This window comes from Balaenoptera musculus, chromosome 10, assembly GCF_009873245.2.
Source record: "Balaenoptera musculus isolate JJ_BM4_2016_0621 chromosome 10, mBalMus1.pri.v3, whole genome shotgun sequence".
Taxonomy (NCBI): Eukaryota; Metazoa; Chordata; class Mammalia; order Artiodactyla; family Balaenopteridae; genus Balaenoptera; species Balaenoptera musculus.
Window position 1 is genome coordinate 40067293 of NC_045794.1, and position 17611 is coordinate 40084903.

At 49.9% G+C, this 17611-nt stretch overlaps 1 protein-coding gene across 1 annotated transcript in view; it reads right to left on the minus strand.

Annotated features, from left to right (window-relative positions):
• Window positions 1-14493: 14493 nt before the first annotated feature.
• The window catches only part of NCKAP5L (NCK associated protein 5 like), a 30655-nt gene continuing 27537 nt past the window's right edge, over window positions 14494-17611 (minus strand). The window contains 5 exon segments of the mRNA XM_036865621.1: window positions 14494-15394; window positions 15696-15838; window positions 15914-16222; window positions 16573-16654; window positions 16915-17077. Coding sequence (XP_036721516.1) covers window positions 15176-15394; window positions 15696-15838; window positions 15914-16222; window positions 16573-16654; window positions 16915-17077 — 916 coding nt within the window. The 3' untranslated portion in view covers window positions 14494-15175.

Consider the following 17611-nt stretch of genomic DNA (forward strand, 5'->3'; position numbering starts at 1 on the left):
CAAAGCAGGGGGTCAGATGGGGGCGCCCACTTGGCGCCAGGTAACGTGCTCCATGCTGGGCTAGAGGTGGATATAGTTACTGCTTTTCAGTCATCATGGCGAAGCAGTGCAGGAGAGCTACATGCAGACATTAAGTTCTTACAGGTAAACACAGGGCCATGGACAACAGAGACAGCCCTGCTCCTGGTTCAGGGAAAAGTGTGTTGGAGATGATACCTGAACTAAGGTGAAATCTCAAAGATTGAGTCAAGTGAGACAAGTGGTGAGGTTAGAAAGGCAGTGGTAGGAGTGGGTGTTTTCAGGTCAAGGGATTAGTATGAGAAAAGGCACAGGAGCGTGATTCAGCATGGGGAGTGCTGGGAGTGCAATTGCTGGGTTGTGAATTTTACGGAGGGGACCAGTAGGAAATGAGGAGGGGGTAAACAATAACTGAGGGCCTGCTGTTCGGTGCTAAGGAGCTGGCCTTGTCCTGACGGCAGCAGAGAGCGTTGAAGGGCTTTGAGCAAGGGAATGGTCAGATTTAAGTCCTCACATCTCAGGTGACTAGAGAGTAGACTGGGGAAAGGGGCTAGTTGAAAGGCAATTATACACTAATGCCCAGATGTGGTCCCTCTCCTGTCTCACTAAAAGGAAGCAGAGCTCCTTGGAGAAATGGCTCAGGAAATGTACAAGATGAACCTGGAACATAACGTTATGCCAGAAAGCAAAGGAGCTGTCAAAGATGATTACTGTAGTATCATTCAGAAGGACTCAGGGGCTAATCTAAAGAGGCTCCTCCTGGCCGAAGATGGGATAATTTGAGCATCAATAAACTCATAAGTTCATGATACTTTTAAAAATATTGGTCAGCTTTGGTGGATGCTAGAAACCAGTCACTTTGTCAATAAACAGCAGCATTTATCCTTTCTTGTCTGTATAAACTGTACTTCAGGGTAATCAAAAAGTAAGTAAAAGTTTCTCTCTATATAAGTACTCCAGTTATTACATGAAGGAATTATAGGATTAGTATCACTATTGTAAACCTCTGACGGAATAATGAAGCTAGGAGATGATAATAGCCACCAACATCATATTAAGAGACAACCTGACATATGCCTCCTGATGAAAGTAAGCAACACTTCCAAAAAAAAGTTGAATCTCAGGCATATAACTTTCTAGATCAAGTACCAGTTTACAGGGAAGACGGGTCAGAGGACTATGTTAAATGACATAATGGGGATGCAAGCAGCAAAACCTAGTAAAACTCGACAAACAACCTAGATTCTTTTTTAAGAAAAAGAAAAGGCAAAGAAGGAAGAACGAAATAAAAAAAAAACAATAGAGGGAAAGGAACCTAGAGGTTAAGACTTACGAGCCATATCAAGAAAATGCAATGATGTAGACCTGAATTGGATCCTGATTCAAATAAATCAACTGTAAATGAGAGAGGGAGAGAGAGGGAGAACTGGGGCAATTTGAACCTGTGGTAACCATTCTCCAGGATGCCCACCCACCCCTCAAAAATCCTGGCCTCCTGGTATTCACACCCTCTACGTGGAAGCAGGCTGGTACATACAATGGGATGAATGCTGCTGAACTGTGTGTGATTTACGAAGCTTGGTCATGAAAGGCATTGCAGCTTCCTCCTTGGCTCTCTGGTGCACTTGCTCTGAGGGAAACCAAGCATGGGTTCTGAGGCCGTTCAAGCTGCCTGGTGGAGAGTGCTTGCAGAGAGGACCCAAGCCACAGCCAGCACTGAATTGCCAGCCAGTGTGATTGAGCAACCTGGAAAGCAGATCCTCCAGGAACTGTCAAGCTTTCAAGTGACTGCAATCTCAGGAGACACTGAGCCGGAACTAGCTAAGCCGCTCCTGAAATCCTGACCCACAGAAACTGAGTGACAATAAATGTTTATTGTTATTTTAAACCACTAAGTTACACAGCAATAGATAACTAATACCAACACGAACTAGATAGTTGAGGATTTAAAGAAGTATTGCTGGCGCTTCCTTGGTGGCGCAGTGGTTAAGAATCCGCCTGCCAATGCAGGGGACACGGGTTCAAGCCCTGGTCCGGGAAGATCCCACATGCCGCGGAGCAACTAAGCCCGTGCACCACAACTACTGAGCCTGCGCTCTAGAGCCCGCGAGCCACAACTGCTGAGCCCATGTGCTACAACTACTGAAGCCCGCGCGCCTAGAGCCCGTGCTCCGCAACAAGAGAAGCCACCGCAATGAGAAGCCTGCGCACCGTAATGAAGGGTAGCCCCTGCTCGCCGCAACTAGAGAAAGTACGTGCACAGCAATGAAGACCCAATGCAGCCCAAAATAAATAAGAGTAACTTAAAAAAAAAAAAGTATTGCTAATGCTAAGTCTATAATATAATTAATATAAATACTGCTAATCATGTAATTGTGATGATGTTCTTTAAAATATCTTTTAGAGGTGCATACTGAAATATCTACAGATGTATTAATATGCTGTCTGAGATTCGCTTCAAAATAATGCAGTTAGGGACTTCCCTGGTGGTGCAGTGGTTAAGAATCCACCTGCCAATGCAGGGGACACGGGTTCGAGCCCTGGTCCCGGAAGATCCCACATGCTGTGGAGCAGCAAAGCCCATGCGCCACAACTACTGAGGCCTCCTGCCGCAGCTACTGAAGCCCGCACACCTAGAGCCTGGGCTCCGCAAAAAAAGAAGCCACCGCAATGAGAAGCCCGTGCACCGCAACAAAGAGTAGCCCCTGCTCGCTGCAACTAGAGAAAGCCCGCATGCAGCAACGAAGACCCAACACAGCCATAAATAAATAAATAAATAATGAGGTTGGGGGCTTCCCTGGTGGCGCAGTGGTTGAGAATCTGCCTGCCAATGCAGGGGACACGGGTTCGAGCCCTGGTCTGGGAAGATCCCACGTGCCGCGGAGCAACTAGGCCCGTGAGCCACAATTATTGAGCCTGCGCGTCTGGAGCCTGTGCTCCGCAACAAGAGAGGCCACGATAATGAGAGGCCCGTGCACCGCGATGAAGAGTGGCCCCCGCTCGCCGCAACTAGAGAAAGCCCTCGCACAGAAACGAAGACCCAACACAGCCATAAATAAATAAATAAATAAATAATTTAAAAAAAAAATAATAATGAGGTTGTGTGGTAGCAGGGAGTGGAGGGTATAGATGAAGTGAATGGTCATGAGTTTATATTGGTCGTAGCTGGGCAATGGACATATTCGCTGTACTATTCTCTCTACTTTTTTGTACGGTTGAAATTTTCTATAATAGAAAGTTTAAAAAAAAAGGTACTTAACAATGGTCCAGGCAAGAGAAAAGATGGTCTGAAATAGAGCAGTAGTTATAAGGATAGGAAGGTAGACAATGAAATAAAATATTCATGAGGTGAAATGTCCAGGCCTTAGTGAATGAATAGATGCAGAGAGGAGAGAGAGAAGAATCTAGGGTAACTCTCAGGTGTCTGGACGGTCCTACCAGCCACTTGCCAGCTCTGCAAACTTGGGAGAGTCAGTCAGCCTTTCTGTCTCTCATTTTCCCCTGTGTAAAATGGAGGTAAAAACAGACTTACCTCATAGGATAAACAGACTTACCTCATAGATAATACACCATAGGATTAAGTTAATTAAAACATGTAAAGAAAGCACTTAGTACGGTGTTTGGCACATAGTAGTAAATCCTCCAAGCGTTACCTCTTCCATTGGGGAAGCCCAGGACTGGGGGTGGGATGGCACTTTTGGTTTTGAACATGCTGAGAAGGCCACCATCAGGGACGAAGGTGCCAGGAGGCCTTTGCATATAAATCTGAAGCTCAGGGGAGAAGTCAGGGATAGAGATGTGGATGATTTGACACATTTTAAACCCATACAAATGAGTCAGCTCCTTGAACAGACACTTCACCAAAAAAGATACACAGGGCTTCCCTGGTGGCGCAGTGGTTGAGAATCTGCCTGCCAATGCAGGGGACACGGGTTCGAGCCCTGGTCTGGGAAGATCCCACATGCCACGGAGCAACTGGGCCCGTGAGCCACAATTACTGAGCCTGCGCGTCTGGAGCCTGTGCTCCGCAACAAGAGAGGCCGCGATGGTGAGAGGCCCGCGCACCGCGATGAAGAGTGGTCCCCACTTGCCGCAACTAGAGAAAGCCCTCACACAGAAACGAAGACTCAACACAGTCATAAATAAATAAATAAAAGAACGTGAATTTCTTTAAAAAAAAAAAAAAAAAAAAAAGATACACAAATAGCAAATAAGCACATGAAAATCTCTTAAACCTCATTAGGTATTAGGCAAATGCAAATGAAGGCAACCATGAAATACCACTTTACACTGATGAGAATGGCTAAAATTTTTTTTCTTAATTGTGATAAAACCAAGTACTGGTGAGAATGTGGAGCAACTGGATCCCTCACACTGCCAAGTGGTGAGGTAAAATGGTACAACCTCTGGAAAACAATTGGCAGTTTCTTATAAAATTAAACATGTATTAACGATACAACGTAGCAATTGCACTACTGGGTATTTATCCTAGAGAAATAAAAATCTGTATCCAAGCAAAAATCTGGACAGAATGTTCAGAGAAGCTTTATTTGTAATAGTCAAAAACTGGAAACAATCCAAACATCCTTCAACAGGGGAATGTACAAACTAACAGTAATACATGCATGTAAATACATGCAGAGTAGCGATGGAATGTTACTCTGCAATAAAAAGGAAAAACTATAGATACATACAACTCAGGTGGATCTCAAAGGCATTATTTTATGAAGATTGAGTGAGCCCAGTGGAACTCCAGGAACCTCACCATTTAAGGAGCATATGGAAATCTTTTAAATCTGTGCACTACCCTCAAACCCAACTCCTGCTGCCTAGGTGCAGGCCCTACTGAATCTTGCCTGGAATATTGCTCCAGCCTCCTCACCGGCCTCCCAGTGCCCCAGCCTTGGGTCTCTCCCGTGCACTCTGCACACTACTTCTAAACGAATCTTTCTGATGGCGAACACTGAACTTTTCAATGACTCATTTTTGCTGTCAGGATAAAGTCCAAACTTCCCATCATACATTCAAGTCTCCTGCTTACCTCTGTCCTCTCATCTTTAGTCCTAATAAACTCATATTTATGCTAGAATGTTCCATTTGATCCCTCACTGCTAGGCCTTGGTATTTTTATTTTTCTGCCTAGAACTCTCACCCACACCCACTTGGTCTGACTCATCATACCCACCCTGCAGTTCTTAGTTTTGATACCACCTCATCTAGGAAGCCTTCTCTGAGCCCCCAAGACTGGGTTTTAGCCCCTTCTGGGGCCTCCATAGCATCCGGGCACCCTCCATCAGAGCACTACCCATGCTCTCCTACGATCCATCACCCAGTGACTGGCATCACCCACTAGAACTGTGAGTCCCAAGGGCTGGGACATGCCACATTTATCCCTGGGTCCCTGGTTCAGTTAGCTCAGTGTTCACACCTACTAGGTGCCCAATGAATGTTCCTTGTGTGAACGACAATATGGGTGCATGAGGAAATGAAGGAGTGAAAGGGGAGGCCCGGCATGGGGCGGAAGGGCCCCTGCAGAGTGACCTGACTTCAGAAGGGGCAGGAAGAGAGAGGCAAACCAGGCCCAGAGTCCCTTCTGCTCCCTTGCCAACGCTGCCTGCCTTGGGACTGGCTGTGGGAAAAGTGCCCACCCTGAGGTCCAGCTGGGGCTGGACTGGCGAGGGAGGTTCCAGGTGAAACAGACTCTGACAGGGACAGTTTACGTCCGTCCAAGTCCACATATTCATGTTCTCTGTACTTTGTGCAACGCGTGTATTGGGTGTGGGGAGAGAGCAGCCAGGATGCGGTGTGTGGTGAAGGGAGGGCACCCTGCATCTCGTCTTCTCGCCACAGGGTGGCACTTCAGGCCTGCAAACCTCTTAGATGGGCGCTGCCGCTATTGCGCCACCTGGTGGCCATTTATTTTCCGACTGTTCCGTAGGAAATGATTTTTTTCTTTTCAAGTTAAAGAATCTCAAACAAAGAACATATGCGGCATACTTGAATTTGAGGCTTTTCAATAACTCCTTGGATTGCTTCCGCCTTAGAGAAGGCCCCCAGTGCTAACCTGTTAGCTACCCTACGAGTTAACGACGGAAACCCGATTTTCTGGTGGCTTGTGCCACCTTAGGCCCCAGCTGCCCTCTGCTCAGACTCTTCCCTGCCCACTCACTCTCCCGCAGGAATCATCCGCGGCACTTATCAGAGACCTGTGTTCAACTGTGCTCCCGTGGATGGTCCTCCACCACCCACTCCCCGGTTCCTCGACCTTCACCCCTCCCAGGACTTTCACTTCTGGCTCATTTCAGCTAGCCTCAGAGTATAGACGTCTACTCTTCCACTCTCAGACCACAGCCCACATCGTCCCAGCTCCCCCATGCTCTCTCCCTTGCATTCTGGGTGCATTGAAACTCCAGTCCTGCCCCTTAACCCCTCCACTTTATCCTGCTCCTTTCAAGGCCCCTCAGGCATCACCTCTGTCTTTGTTTAATGCAGACTCTGGAGCTGGACTGCCTGGGTTTGAATCACAGGTCTTCCACAGACAAGCTTTGACCTTGGGCAGCTTACGTAAGCTCTCTGAGCCTCACTCTCATATTAAAATGGGGATAAAAATAATACCTACCTAAAAAGGTTGTGGTGAGGATGAACTGAATTAATATGTGTGAGCACTTAGAACAGTGCCTGGCACACTGTAAATGCTGTGTATGTGTTCGCTCTTATATGTTATTATTATTGCTCAAGCTGGAGCCTATGGTGGATGACATCACCAGCCACCTCAACAAAGCCCATCCTTGCACTAAGCCCACAATCCACCTTTTCTAGTCCTAGAACCAGGCCTCTGCACTCTGCTAAGAGAAGAAACAGGAACCACAAAAATCCCACTTTCCTGCAGATTGTGCCACTGGACATTTCTGCTTCTCAGCCTCCATTGGGCTCCAGCCTCCTCTGAAAAATCCTTGACTTTACCTTACCTTGGTCCCTCTCCTCTGTCTGCAGTGACCATTCCACATCGCCACCATTTCCCCATACACGTGGTATGAAATTCAAAAGGTATAAAAGGTTACAGTGAAAAAAGAGTCCCTCTGTGGTAACTTGATAAACATGCCACCATATTTTGTAGTCTATCCTCTTGACGCGGGATGACCCTTTGTCTCCCACACTCTGAACCTCACAGCCCTGCACATTCCCTGCTCTGTTCCCGTCTCCTGAAACCCTTCCACTGGGCCCTCTCGAGCTCATGGCTCCTCATCAGCAAACTTCTCATGGACACAGCCTCTTCGAATGTTCCCTTTGACCTCCTGGCTCTCCCTGAGGATGCCCTCCCTGCAGACCTCTCAAGTGGGCACTGCTTTCTCTCCCTCAGCCCCTGTGCCATGAGGCCAGAGGGTGTGTAGGCACCCCCTGTACTCCTCAGTGCTTTCAGACCGTTCTTCTTCCCTAAAGTCCCTCAGCTTTGAATCTCATGTCAACGGACTATTCCACCCACCATACCCCTCTTTTCCACTTGTCTATCAATCTCTGGGTTACTTCCTCTTATTTCTTGAGGTTTTGGCTCCTGCCTCACTGTCACCCCCTCTGATGCTAATTCTGTCCTAATTCTGAGAGCTCTCAGTATCTACAGAGGTAATCCTCCCAATACCTTGGCCTCTGCATTCCATGACCTCTTTTCCAATGACCTTGCTCTCTACCCTATCTGAGCCACTCACTCCCATGGTCATCCCCTGGTCCTTCTCATTACCCATAACTGCAACCCTTCTGTATTAGTGTCCCAGGGCTTCCGTAACAAAGTGTCACAGATTGGGTGGCTCAAAAACCAGAAAGTAACTTGCTCACAGTTCTGGAGGCTAGAAATCTGATCAAGGTGTTAGCAGGGTTGCTTCCTTCTGAGGGCTATTGAAGGAGAATCTGTTCCTCTCAGACCTCTCCCCTAGCTTCTGGTGGTTTGCTGGCAATCACTGGCATTCCTTGGCTTGCAGATGCATCACCCTGATCTCTGCCATCATGTTCACGTGGCATTCTCCCTGTGTCCAATTTTCCACTTTTTATAAGGACATCAGTCATTTTGGATTAGGGCCCACCCAAATGACCTCATTTTAACTTGATTACTTCTGTAAAGTCATTTCCCAAGGTACTGGGGTTTAGGACTTCAATATTTTTTAAGGAGGGGAGGGACACAATTCAACCCATAACATCTCCCATTCTCCCATAATCTCAGTTTCATGCATCCCACCCTCTTGACTATCACCTCTTTTCTTCCCAACATCTTTCCAACTCATTCCCCCTAGTACTTTATCTCCAAAACTCTTTTGATTCCACCAGGACCTTCAATCTACTGATTCTACCTCCCTTCATGCCTCTCTCCTTTATTGCTCTCTCTTCCCTCTTTAACCAGTGTAAAGCCCACAGTCAGTTAATAGAATCGCTTCCATGCATGTATCTTCGATTCCCTTGCCTCTCTCTCTTTGTTGCACTTATTTAGCAAATTGGCAGCCCTGGCTAATCCAACTTGCTCCCTATTCTGTACCTAATATGGCAGGAGAAAACCCCCCAACACATTCATATTAGTAAGTCTCACTTTTAATTCCTAATCACCTCAAGTGGACCCTTCATGCTGCCTGGTAATCCTACTATATTCTCTAGCCTATTCACTAACTTTTGAGCTCCTAGATGACTACTCATTCTATCTCCTTTCTTCTCAAACCTCCAACAACTCTTTCTCCCATCCTTCCTCTTGGCCAATGACCGTGATTATTTCCTTGAGAAAATAAAAGCAATCAGAAAAGTTCTTCTGGGACTTCCCTGGTGGCGCAGTGGTTAAGAATCCACCTGCCAATGCAGGGGACATGGGTTCGAGCCCTGGTCCCGGAAGATCCCACTTGCCGTGGAGCAACTAAGCCTGTGCACCACAACTGCTGAGCCCGCATGTTACAACTACTGAGCCCACGCGCCACAACTGCTGAAGCCTGCGCACCTAGAGCCAGTGCTCCGCAACAAGGGAAGCCACTGCAATGAGAAGCATGCGCACCGCAACGAAGAGTAGCCCCCACTCGCCGCAACTAGAGAAAGCCCGTGCGCAGCAACGAAGACCCAACGCAGCCAAAAAATAATAAATAAATAAATAAAGTTTTTCTGTAAGTAGACACCACCACATACACTCACCTACCTGCCTTCCTGTACCTGTGGATGCTGCTTAAGTCCACTTGTGCACTGAAGCCCAACAATTTCCTCTTTTCTCTCCTGCATCATCAAATTTTTTCTATTTTGTCATCCCCATAAGTATAAGAAAATGCTTTAACTTCTATCTTTAAGAAACCCTCTCTTAGAGCCTGGGAACAGCAACTCCCCCATAATAATGAGCACACCCAGCCCCCAGATCTTGGTTTCTAGAGATTGTTCCCCACTGAAAGAAACCAGAGCTCTTTGGAAAAATGGCTGATTTCAGGGCTGGGTTTGGGAAGATGAACCTTCAACATGTTACACCAGAAAGTATGTACTCAAAAAGAATGATGGAGATTTGTCAAAAGACAAAACAAAACAAAAGCCAGTTTTAAAGGGATTCTACTGGCCAAATCATGGACAATTTGAGCACCAAAGTAAATAATGGTAGTAATGGATTATAAACTATTGAATAAAATAGGACACCATGAGTCCACACTGATATAAATAAATGCATAAATAGAAAGTTTGATGAAAGTGAAATACTTACATAGTTTCAAAGTACCTTACCACTATGTTCTGTGCTGCTTCTGCTTCATTTCCTCTGACCTCTAAAGAGATGGAGTATCCCAGGGCTTAGGACTCAGACCTTTCCTCTTCTGATTCTCTTGGTGATCTCATACAGTCCCCTGGTTTTAAATAACATCCATATGCTGATGACTTACCAATTTATATCTCCAGCCCGGGCTTCTTTTCTGAACTCTAGACTTCTATAACCCACTGCTTACTCCACATTTTCCATTGGATATTGTCCAACAGACATCTCAAATTTAACACATCCACTACTTAACTCCTGATCTTCCCTCCCTCAAGTCTGCTCTATCCACAGCCTTTTCCATATCAGTTAACGGCAACTTCTTCCTACCAATTGCTCCAAAAACCTTAGAGTTATCCTTTTTTTTAAAAAAATTATTTATTTGTTTATTCACTTATTTTTGGCTGCTTTGGGTTTTCATTGCTGCGCGCAGGCTTTCTATAGTTGCGGAAAGCCGGAGGCTACTCTTCGTTGCTCTGCAGCATGTGCGATCTTCCTGGACCAGGGCTCGAACCCGTGTCCCCTGCATTGGCAGGCAGATTCTTAACCACTGCACCACCAGGGAAGCCCCCCTCAATGTAGTTTTGATTCGCATTTCTCTAATAATTAGGGATGTTGAGCATCTTTTCATGTGCCTATTGGCCATCTGTATGTCGTAGTTATCCTTGACTCTCCTCTTTTCCCCACATCAATTACATTAGCAAATCTTGTTGTTTATAGTGCCTCTGCCCTGGAACAGGCCCCCATCTCTCACTGGAATTGCCCAAGAGGCTTTCTTACTGGTCTGCTTCCAGACTTGCCCTCTACAGTTTATTCTTATCACTCTCTAATTGCTCTCCATTTCACTCTGAGTAAAAGCCAAAGTCCCTACACTGGGCTCCAAGACTCCAAGACATGATCACTAAATCCTACCAAACTGGCTAAGAATAAAAAGTTTGATACTACTCAATGATGTAGAAGATAGTCTCACTTATACATTGTTGATGAAGCACAATTTGTTAATACCTATAAAAGTTCTTTAATTAAGCATATTCTGTAACGCAGCAATTCCATTTATAGGAATTTATCTTATGGAAATACACAAGTGGCCAAAGACACATATGCATACGTTCACTGCAGCATTGTTTGTCATGGTAAAACACATAAACATTGCACACCCATACAATGGAAGACCGTGTAGGATAATGGATATTCATGGGCTTTGGAAAGATCTCCAAGATACATTAGTAAGTGCTAAAAGAAGCAGATCAGTAATTATAGAATAATCTCATTGTCTAATAAAAGGTCAACATAAACATGCTCTGTGTGTTTGCGTGTGTGTGCATTTAAAAAGCAATTTGAGGGAGCTGTCCCTTAGAGCTATCTGAGAGACTGTCTCCTGGGCTTGAAGTCCTCAGAATGTCCACCGAATAAAACATAATTCTCAAAGAAAAAAAAAGTGATTTGAAAGGAATTCCAATCAACTTGGGTTATGTCTGGAGAGTAAGACTGGGAGTTGGAATATGAGAGGCTCTTCCTCTTCCTTATATGAATATTCTATTCAATCTCAATTATTTTTTAAACCATGAACATGCACTTTTATAATCTATGTCTTTAATAATTACAAAAGGTTTTTTAAAAAGGTCTTCCTTACCCCAAGATCAAAGAAATGCTCACCTATACTTACTTTAAATTCATATGTCTTAAAAAAAATTACTTATATGCTTGAATTAACTTACCCAGCACTATAGAAGGGGATATATACCTAGAATTTGCTGCAGAGAATGACTGTTTCCTTTAAAACCTTTTTGACAAAGGAAACAAAACACTATTTGTAGAAAATCTAGAAGAGGGTGAAGAAGAAAAAACCACTGGCAACCCACAGAAAACCTCAGTTAACATTTTGGGATATTTCCTGCAAGAGACAGGGTACCCATTAAGGTGGAATCTGGAACCTCTTTATAGTCTTTTGCTGATGACTTGATGCCATTTATGGGGGACAAGGAAGGGGGGTCTGGAAGTTTGGGCTTCTTTTGTTTGGGAAATCCAGCAGAAAGGGTCATACACAATGGTGAGGCAAACATTCACCCATTGTTCATGGAGAAAAAAGTGAGGTCACCTTAATCCTGCAAGCAGATGTTGCAAACTGAGATATCAAGTGTCCTGCCATAGTGAGGATCAAGTGGTCTTTTAGCCAAACCCTTCCCTGAAGTACAAAGAGAAATTGGTTTCCCGGGAGTGTCTTGAACTAACCTGTGTGTCCCCTGCCACAGAATTATTTCAGATGGAATATTCTGTTTGTGTGGAGGGCACACACAGTCATGTGCGCCAGGGGTGGCTTGTCTGGGCCCAGCACCCCTTAGTAGCACACTGGGGGACCTAGGGACGAGAGCTGCCCACCTTGGAAGAGTTGGTAGGGAAGGGCTGGCTCCAGGTACCAGGTGTGGCTGATGCTACTCTGCCCTGGTGACTGGCACTGAGCTTTTTCTCAGGTGGCCCACATTGCCCTGGGGCCTAAGAGGCCACCTTGCATTTGCAAACACTGCAGGACAGAGCCCAGCAGCAGACTGAGCAGACCCTGGTGACAGAAACATGCACGGATCCTTGGTCTCAGCTTGTAGGAGGTGGAGTTCAGAGTCGAACCCACCATGCCAAGCTCCTTCCCGGAAAGGAAGTAGGATAAATATCCTGTAGGCGAACAATTCTGTTTTAACAAGGAAATGAGGTAATCTATCAGGTTCAAACAGAATAAAGGGCTTAAGAAACCAAGAAATAAAAAGTTAAGAGAAGGATGTAGACTTCTTTGAGCCTGCCTGGCAAGAGGCAGAGATCAGCAGCTTGGTAATAACATCCTTAAGCCCCTAAAAGCAGAAGGGACAGTGGGATAGCTACCTGGAAGCAGAAGATAGAAGAAAATGCGATCCTGACATTTGAAGAAAATCAAGACGTCTGACTCGACCCTTCTCTAAGTCGTGTTAATTTCCTCCATGACGACATCAACTTAGGGAAACAGGAGGGAGAACGGCCTGGATGGGAGAGGGGTGGGAAGAGCCGAGAGCTGAGGAGAAAGCTGGTCTGGTCCAATTTCCCAATCGTCCATAGATAAGGAAAACCAAGGTCCAGAGAAGGGATGTAACTTTCCCCACAGAACCAGACTCAGTGGCTAAGAAACACTCTTGACGCCCAGTCTAGTGCTCTCCAGCCCTGCCCTTCAGAAGTGATCCAAGGCCAAAAAGGGAGGAGGAGATTAAAGTCCTGGTAGAAGAGAGCAAAGTTACACACCCAAAAAGAATCACTCCCACCAGGCTCCATCACTTCTCAGCCTTGGAAAACCACTGAATGTTTTTTTTTTTTTTGGCTGTGCCATGTGGCATGCAGGATCTTAGTTCCCCCACCAGGTATCAAACCCACGCCCCTGCACTGGGAGCACAGAGTCTTAACCACTGGACCACCAGGAAATTCCCCCATTGAATGTTTTTGAGCTTCAATGTCTTCATCTATTAAATGAATCAGGAGGCTGGCAATATGGTAGGTATTTAACAGGGAGTTCTTTCACTGCTCTCTGGACCATTCAGGGCTGGAGAGACACTGCTGGAAGGAGTTAGTATAAAGGGAGGCGTTAACAACCTCCCCGCCCATGACCTTCCTTGGGCTGGTCAGAGCACAGGACAGCATCCAGTGGTATAACCGAGTTGTGAACAGGCCCAGCACTTCTCCCTGTCCAGGCACCCCTGACCTCAGCTTGGCAAGCCTGTGATGTTAACAAAGACCATGTATTCAGTACAGGGCCCCTTACCTCCATGATGAACTATCCAGAGTCCCAGCCACAAGGCCAGGGGTGTTAAGCATTCATGATGCCCAGGTGGCCTCCAGACGGTATGTCATGGCGAGGCGGTGAGTGCAGACAACGGCAGGGGGGTTGCTCTGGACGAGTCACCCCACATCTTACAACCTGGGCCGGAAGGAGGCCTTCCTAGGCCCAACTTGACTGGTCAATGTGAGACGGGCTGGGGCCACCTGGGTCACCTTCGGGTCATTGTCCAACTCCACGCCTAACAGGAAATCCAAGGGCTGGAGGGCGACAACCACCCACCCCATGGTCTTTTCACGTCACACGGAGAGTCCGGAACGAATCCTAGAAGCCTAGACCCTTCCACACAGCCTCATTTCTGGCCTCCCCATCCTAAAGTGAGAATTTGAGAGCCAGGGGAACGTCTGGCTGAAATCTGAGGTGGAAATAGGGGCGAGAAGCTCTGAGGAAAGCCCGAAGTCTGTGGAGAGACTAGAAGGCGGCAAGTTGGAGGCCCAGGTGTGCCTCACTTCACGACAGCGGGAGGCTGTGGACACTTACCTCTGTCCACCCCTGGGCCCCTGAGGCTCAGAGTCTGCACGTCCCACCTGACCTGGTATGTCCAGGGTTTGAGCGCATGCCCATAGCCGCCCTCCCCATCTTCTTCCCTCTGAGGGGCAGCCCAGCCTTCTGCCCTGCCCAAACCCTGGGCCAGGGGAACTGCCCCACCCCCAGGCACCATTCCAGGTCTAAACAGACCCCACTTCCCCAACCCTTAGTTACCTTCTAGGGTGACTCCAGCCAGTGGCCCTGGTGGAGGGAGCTGCCTCACAAGGGAGCCTGGGGCAGAGTCCAAGGCCCTGGAGTCCTGCACCCCGGGGCCCACGCAGTCTCCACCTGCCTGTCCATCCCTGAGTCCTCCCACAGAATGAGCTGAGTCAGGGGCACGGAGGGGCCTCCAGGTTTTATTAGGGATACGGCAGAAGCAGAGGCTGGAAGCAGAGCAGCCGCGTTTTTAACAACAGATAAATTAACCGCAGTGCGGGGATGGTTGGGGGGGGGTTGGCGCGGGCGGGTGGAGATTGGGCCAGGTGCTTTAATATATAAAAAAAAAAACAACAAAAAAGACAGACAAATGGGTCCCAAAGACATGGGGCAGGAGAGGGCAGCACCATCCAGACAGCGGGGAGGGCCAGGGCAGACAGAGAGAAGGCAACTTGACCCCTCGCCCCTGAACTCCACCAGCACGGGGCTTCTGAGGCAGGGGAGCTGCCAGGGTGGGTGGAGATGGCACGGCTGGTGGGCAGGAAGCCCAGCACCACAAGATGGCTCAGCCTGAAGTGGGAGCTGGGGGCCGGGACACAGCGGCCTTGAACCCCCAGTCCCGCAGAGGAAGAGCCTTACTCTGGGTGAGAGAAGGGACCAAGGGTGGGGTCTCTCCCTGAGCTGAGAGCGGTCATCTCCTCCACAGCAGCGGCGGGCAGTGGGGTGTGCCGGGGACCCCCTTCACCTTCTTGTCCATCTACCTCCTTGGTCCCTTCAGGGAAGGGCCCCACGGGCCCCGAGGGGGCGGGGCGTGAGGCGAGCCGGCCCAGTCCGCGGTCTCCGACGCCAGAGCGGGGCGTGGCCGCTGCAACCGCTCAGCCCTGACTCCCGCAGGAGGACAGCGAGTCATAGAGTGAGTCACTGAGAGACTCTGAGGTCTCCAGCCCCGGGGGACCCCCACTGGCCACTCTCCCTTCCTCGCCCACGTCCGATGTGCTGGGGGTGCGGCTACCCCCAAACGCTGGGCCCTGGGGCGCAGGGGCTGGGCGGCTGGGCTCCAGGCTCCGCTTTCCGTCCACGTCCACGGGCAGGGCCTGGGGAAGGAGGGAAGGCTCGGGAGGAAGCTCCTCTCACCCCTCCCCGCCTGAGAGGCTCTGCCCACCTGACGGGGGCGCTGCAGAGGAAGCAGGCTGGAGGCGCGACTGAGCACAGCCCTACAGTCCCACCAAGGTTCCAGAAGGGAGAGAAGCCCTTTCCCCAAGAGGGGTGTGAGAAGGCGGGGGGAGGGGGTGGGCTGCCCACTCAGTCCTCCTCCCGGACAGGGCTGTGCCTCACCCCACGTCATTCCCTCCTGCCCTCCACTGCTGTTCCCTTTTCCCCTTCGGCCATGCTCACCATGGGGGTCCTGGGCAGCCCCTCCAGTTGTCGGGGCGGGCATAGGAAAGGGTCAGAGGAGCCGCTGGCTGCCCTCGCGTTGGGGAAGGTCCAGTTCTTGGCCAGCTGGACAGGAGCAGGAGGGCCAGGGTCTTCACAAGGATCTATCCGGGGACAAGGGGAAGATGGGTGGTGGGTGGAGCTCCCAGAGAGGCCCACCCCCCTGCCCAGGCACTCACCGTGGGGACAGGTCTGATGGCCCCGGTGGCCCGGAGCAGCGGTGAGCAGGGCGGGGAAGGCCGGCATGCTGGGGTGCCGCCCGCTCACCAGCAGCTCCTCTATGCCAGGCACCTCACGCTCCAGTGTGTGGGCACGGCGGGGGACTTTGGTAAGGGGTGGGGGCCGAGCTGGGGGCACCCCGGCCGGGGGCTCCAGCCGTGGTGGCTTGGTCTTGGGAAGATTCTTACTGGGGGTCCCACTGCTGCCATGGTCTGGGGGCGGGAAGGTCCCAATGCCACTGTCCAGAGTTCGAGTCAAAGAGCCACAGGCTGGGGAGGGGAGGGGAAGTCAGGGATGTGAAGCTGCAGGCGGCTCAGCCCCTCTGCTTTCTTCCGGCTTTCTGCCCCTGCCCAGGTTCCACCCTTGGTCAGGGCCCCCTCCTGGCCCCACCGGCTCAGTCATCCCCGCCTGCCCTGCCCCACCACCCCTAGTCCTGGGGAAGAGGGCAGGGCAGGTACCCTATGAGGCAGGGAGGGATTTATTCCTGTGCAGCCCCAGTGCCCACTGATGCTTGGCACCAAGATGCTATAGGGCCTGGCACCTGCTGTGGTGACAGGAAGGAGTAAAGCGAGCAGGGGGTAAGGGGCAGGTCCCAGCCTTGGCCCTTGACCCTGCTGACCTGTGAAATGTGAGGTGGGCACTGGCTCAGCCAGACTGTCCTCTGAGGGCATCTCTTCCCGCCTCCCCGGCTCGCTGCTTGGCTGTACAGGGTACAGGAGACCTCAGAGCCCATTCCTCCTCCACCCTAATCCCCTCCATCAGGATCCCTGGAGTATGGGTCTGAGAGTCCTGGCAACCTGCCAGCCCTCAGGAGGCCCTCTCCCCTCCCCATTCTCCTCGGAGACCAGAAAGGCATCCAGCAGCTTCCAGGCCCCAGGGAAGGGGAGCCCTCCAGGCGGTAAGAGACCTGGCAGGGCCACAGAGCCAGGCCCTCCACCCAGCCTCCGCCCCAGGAACTTACCTTCCCAGGAGGTTTCCCACAGCCCTGAAGAGGGCCCACCAGGCCATTTCGGGGCCCACAGGCCGGCCAGGGGTTCTTGGGGTCAGAGGACACTGGCTGGAAATCACCATACTCAGGTTTGGGCTCCCGCCAGCTCTTGGGGGGCAGCTCCTTGCCATCCACCCTAGGGGCGGCAGTGCAGATTGCCATGAGGGAGGCCCGGGCCCACTCACACATTCTGGCCTCCCTCCCTCCAATGGTGCTGGGCCTAGCGAGGCACCCACTGCCCCCTGCCCCTGGGGAAGGGGACATATCCCTGGTGGCTTCCCACATCAACCTCTCCTGACACCAGGAACAGGCCAAGACCCCAGGGAAAACTCCAGAGGATCAGCAGGGGCAGGGAATATGGGAGAACTCCCCCAAAGCTACCCAGGGTCAAGCCTAGAGACCTATCCGACAATGTCTGCCGGTAGAGAGCAGACGCGGTCACATCCTGGTCCACATGTGACACACCCTGCCTACCCCAGCTGACTTTGAGCGCACTTGCTGTCCAAACCACACCCTACTTGGAGCCCGATTCCTGAGGACATTCTGCCTTACCTGGCCCAGACACAGCAACCCCAAGATGGGGTAGCCCCTTCTCTAAACCACAGCTCCCTTGCTGAGTCTGTGGCAGGTGCCAAAGGGCAAGATGGGAAGGGAGCCCTCCTTTTTCTAC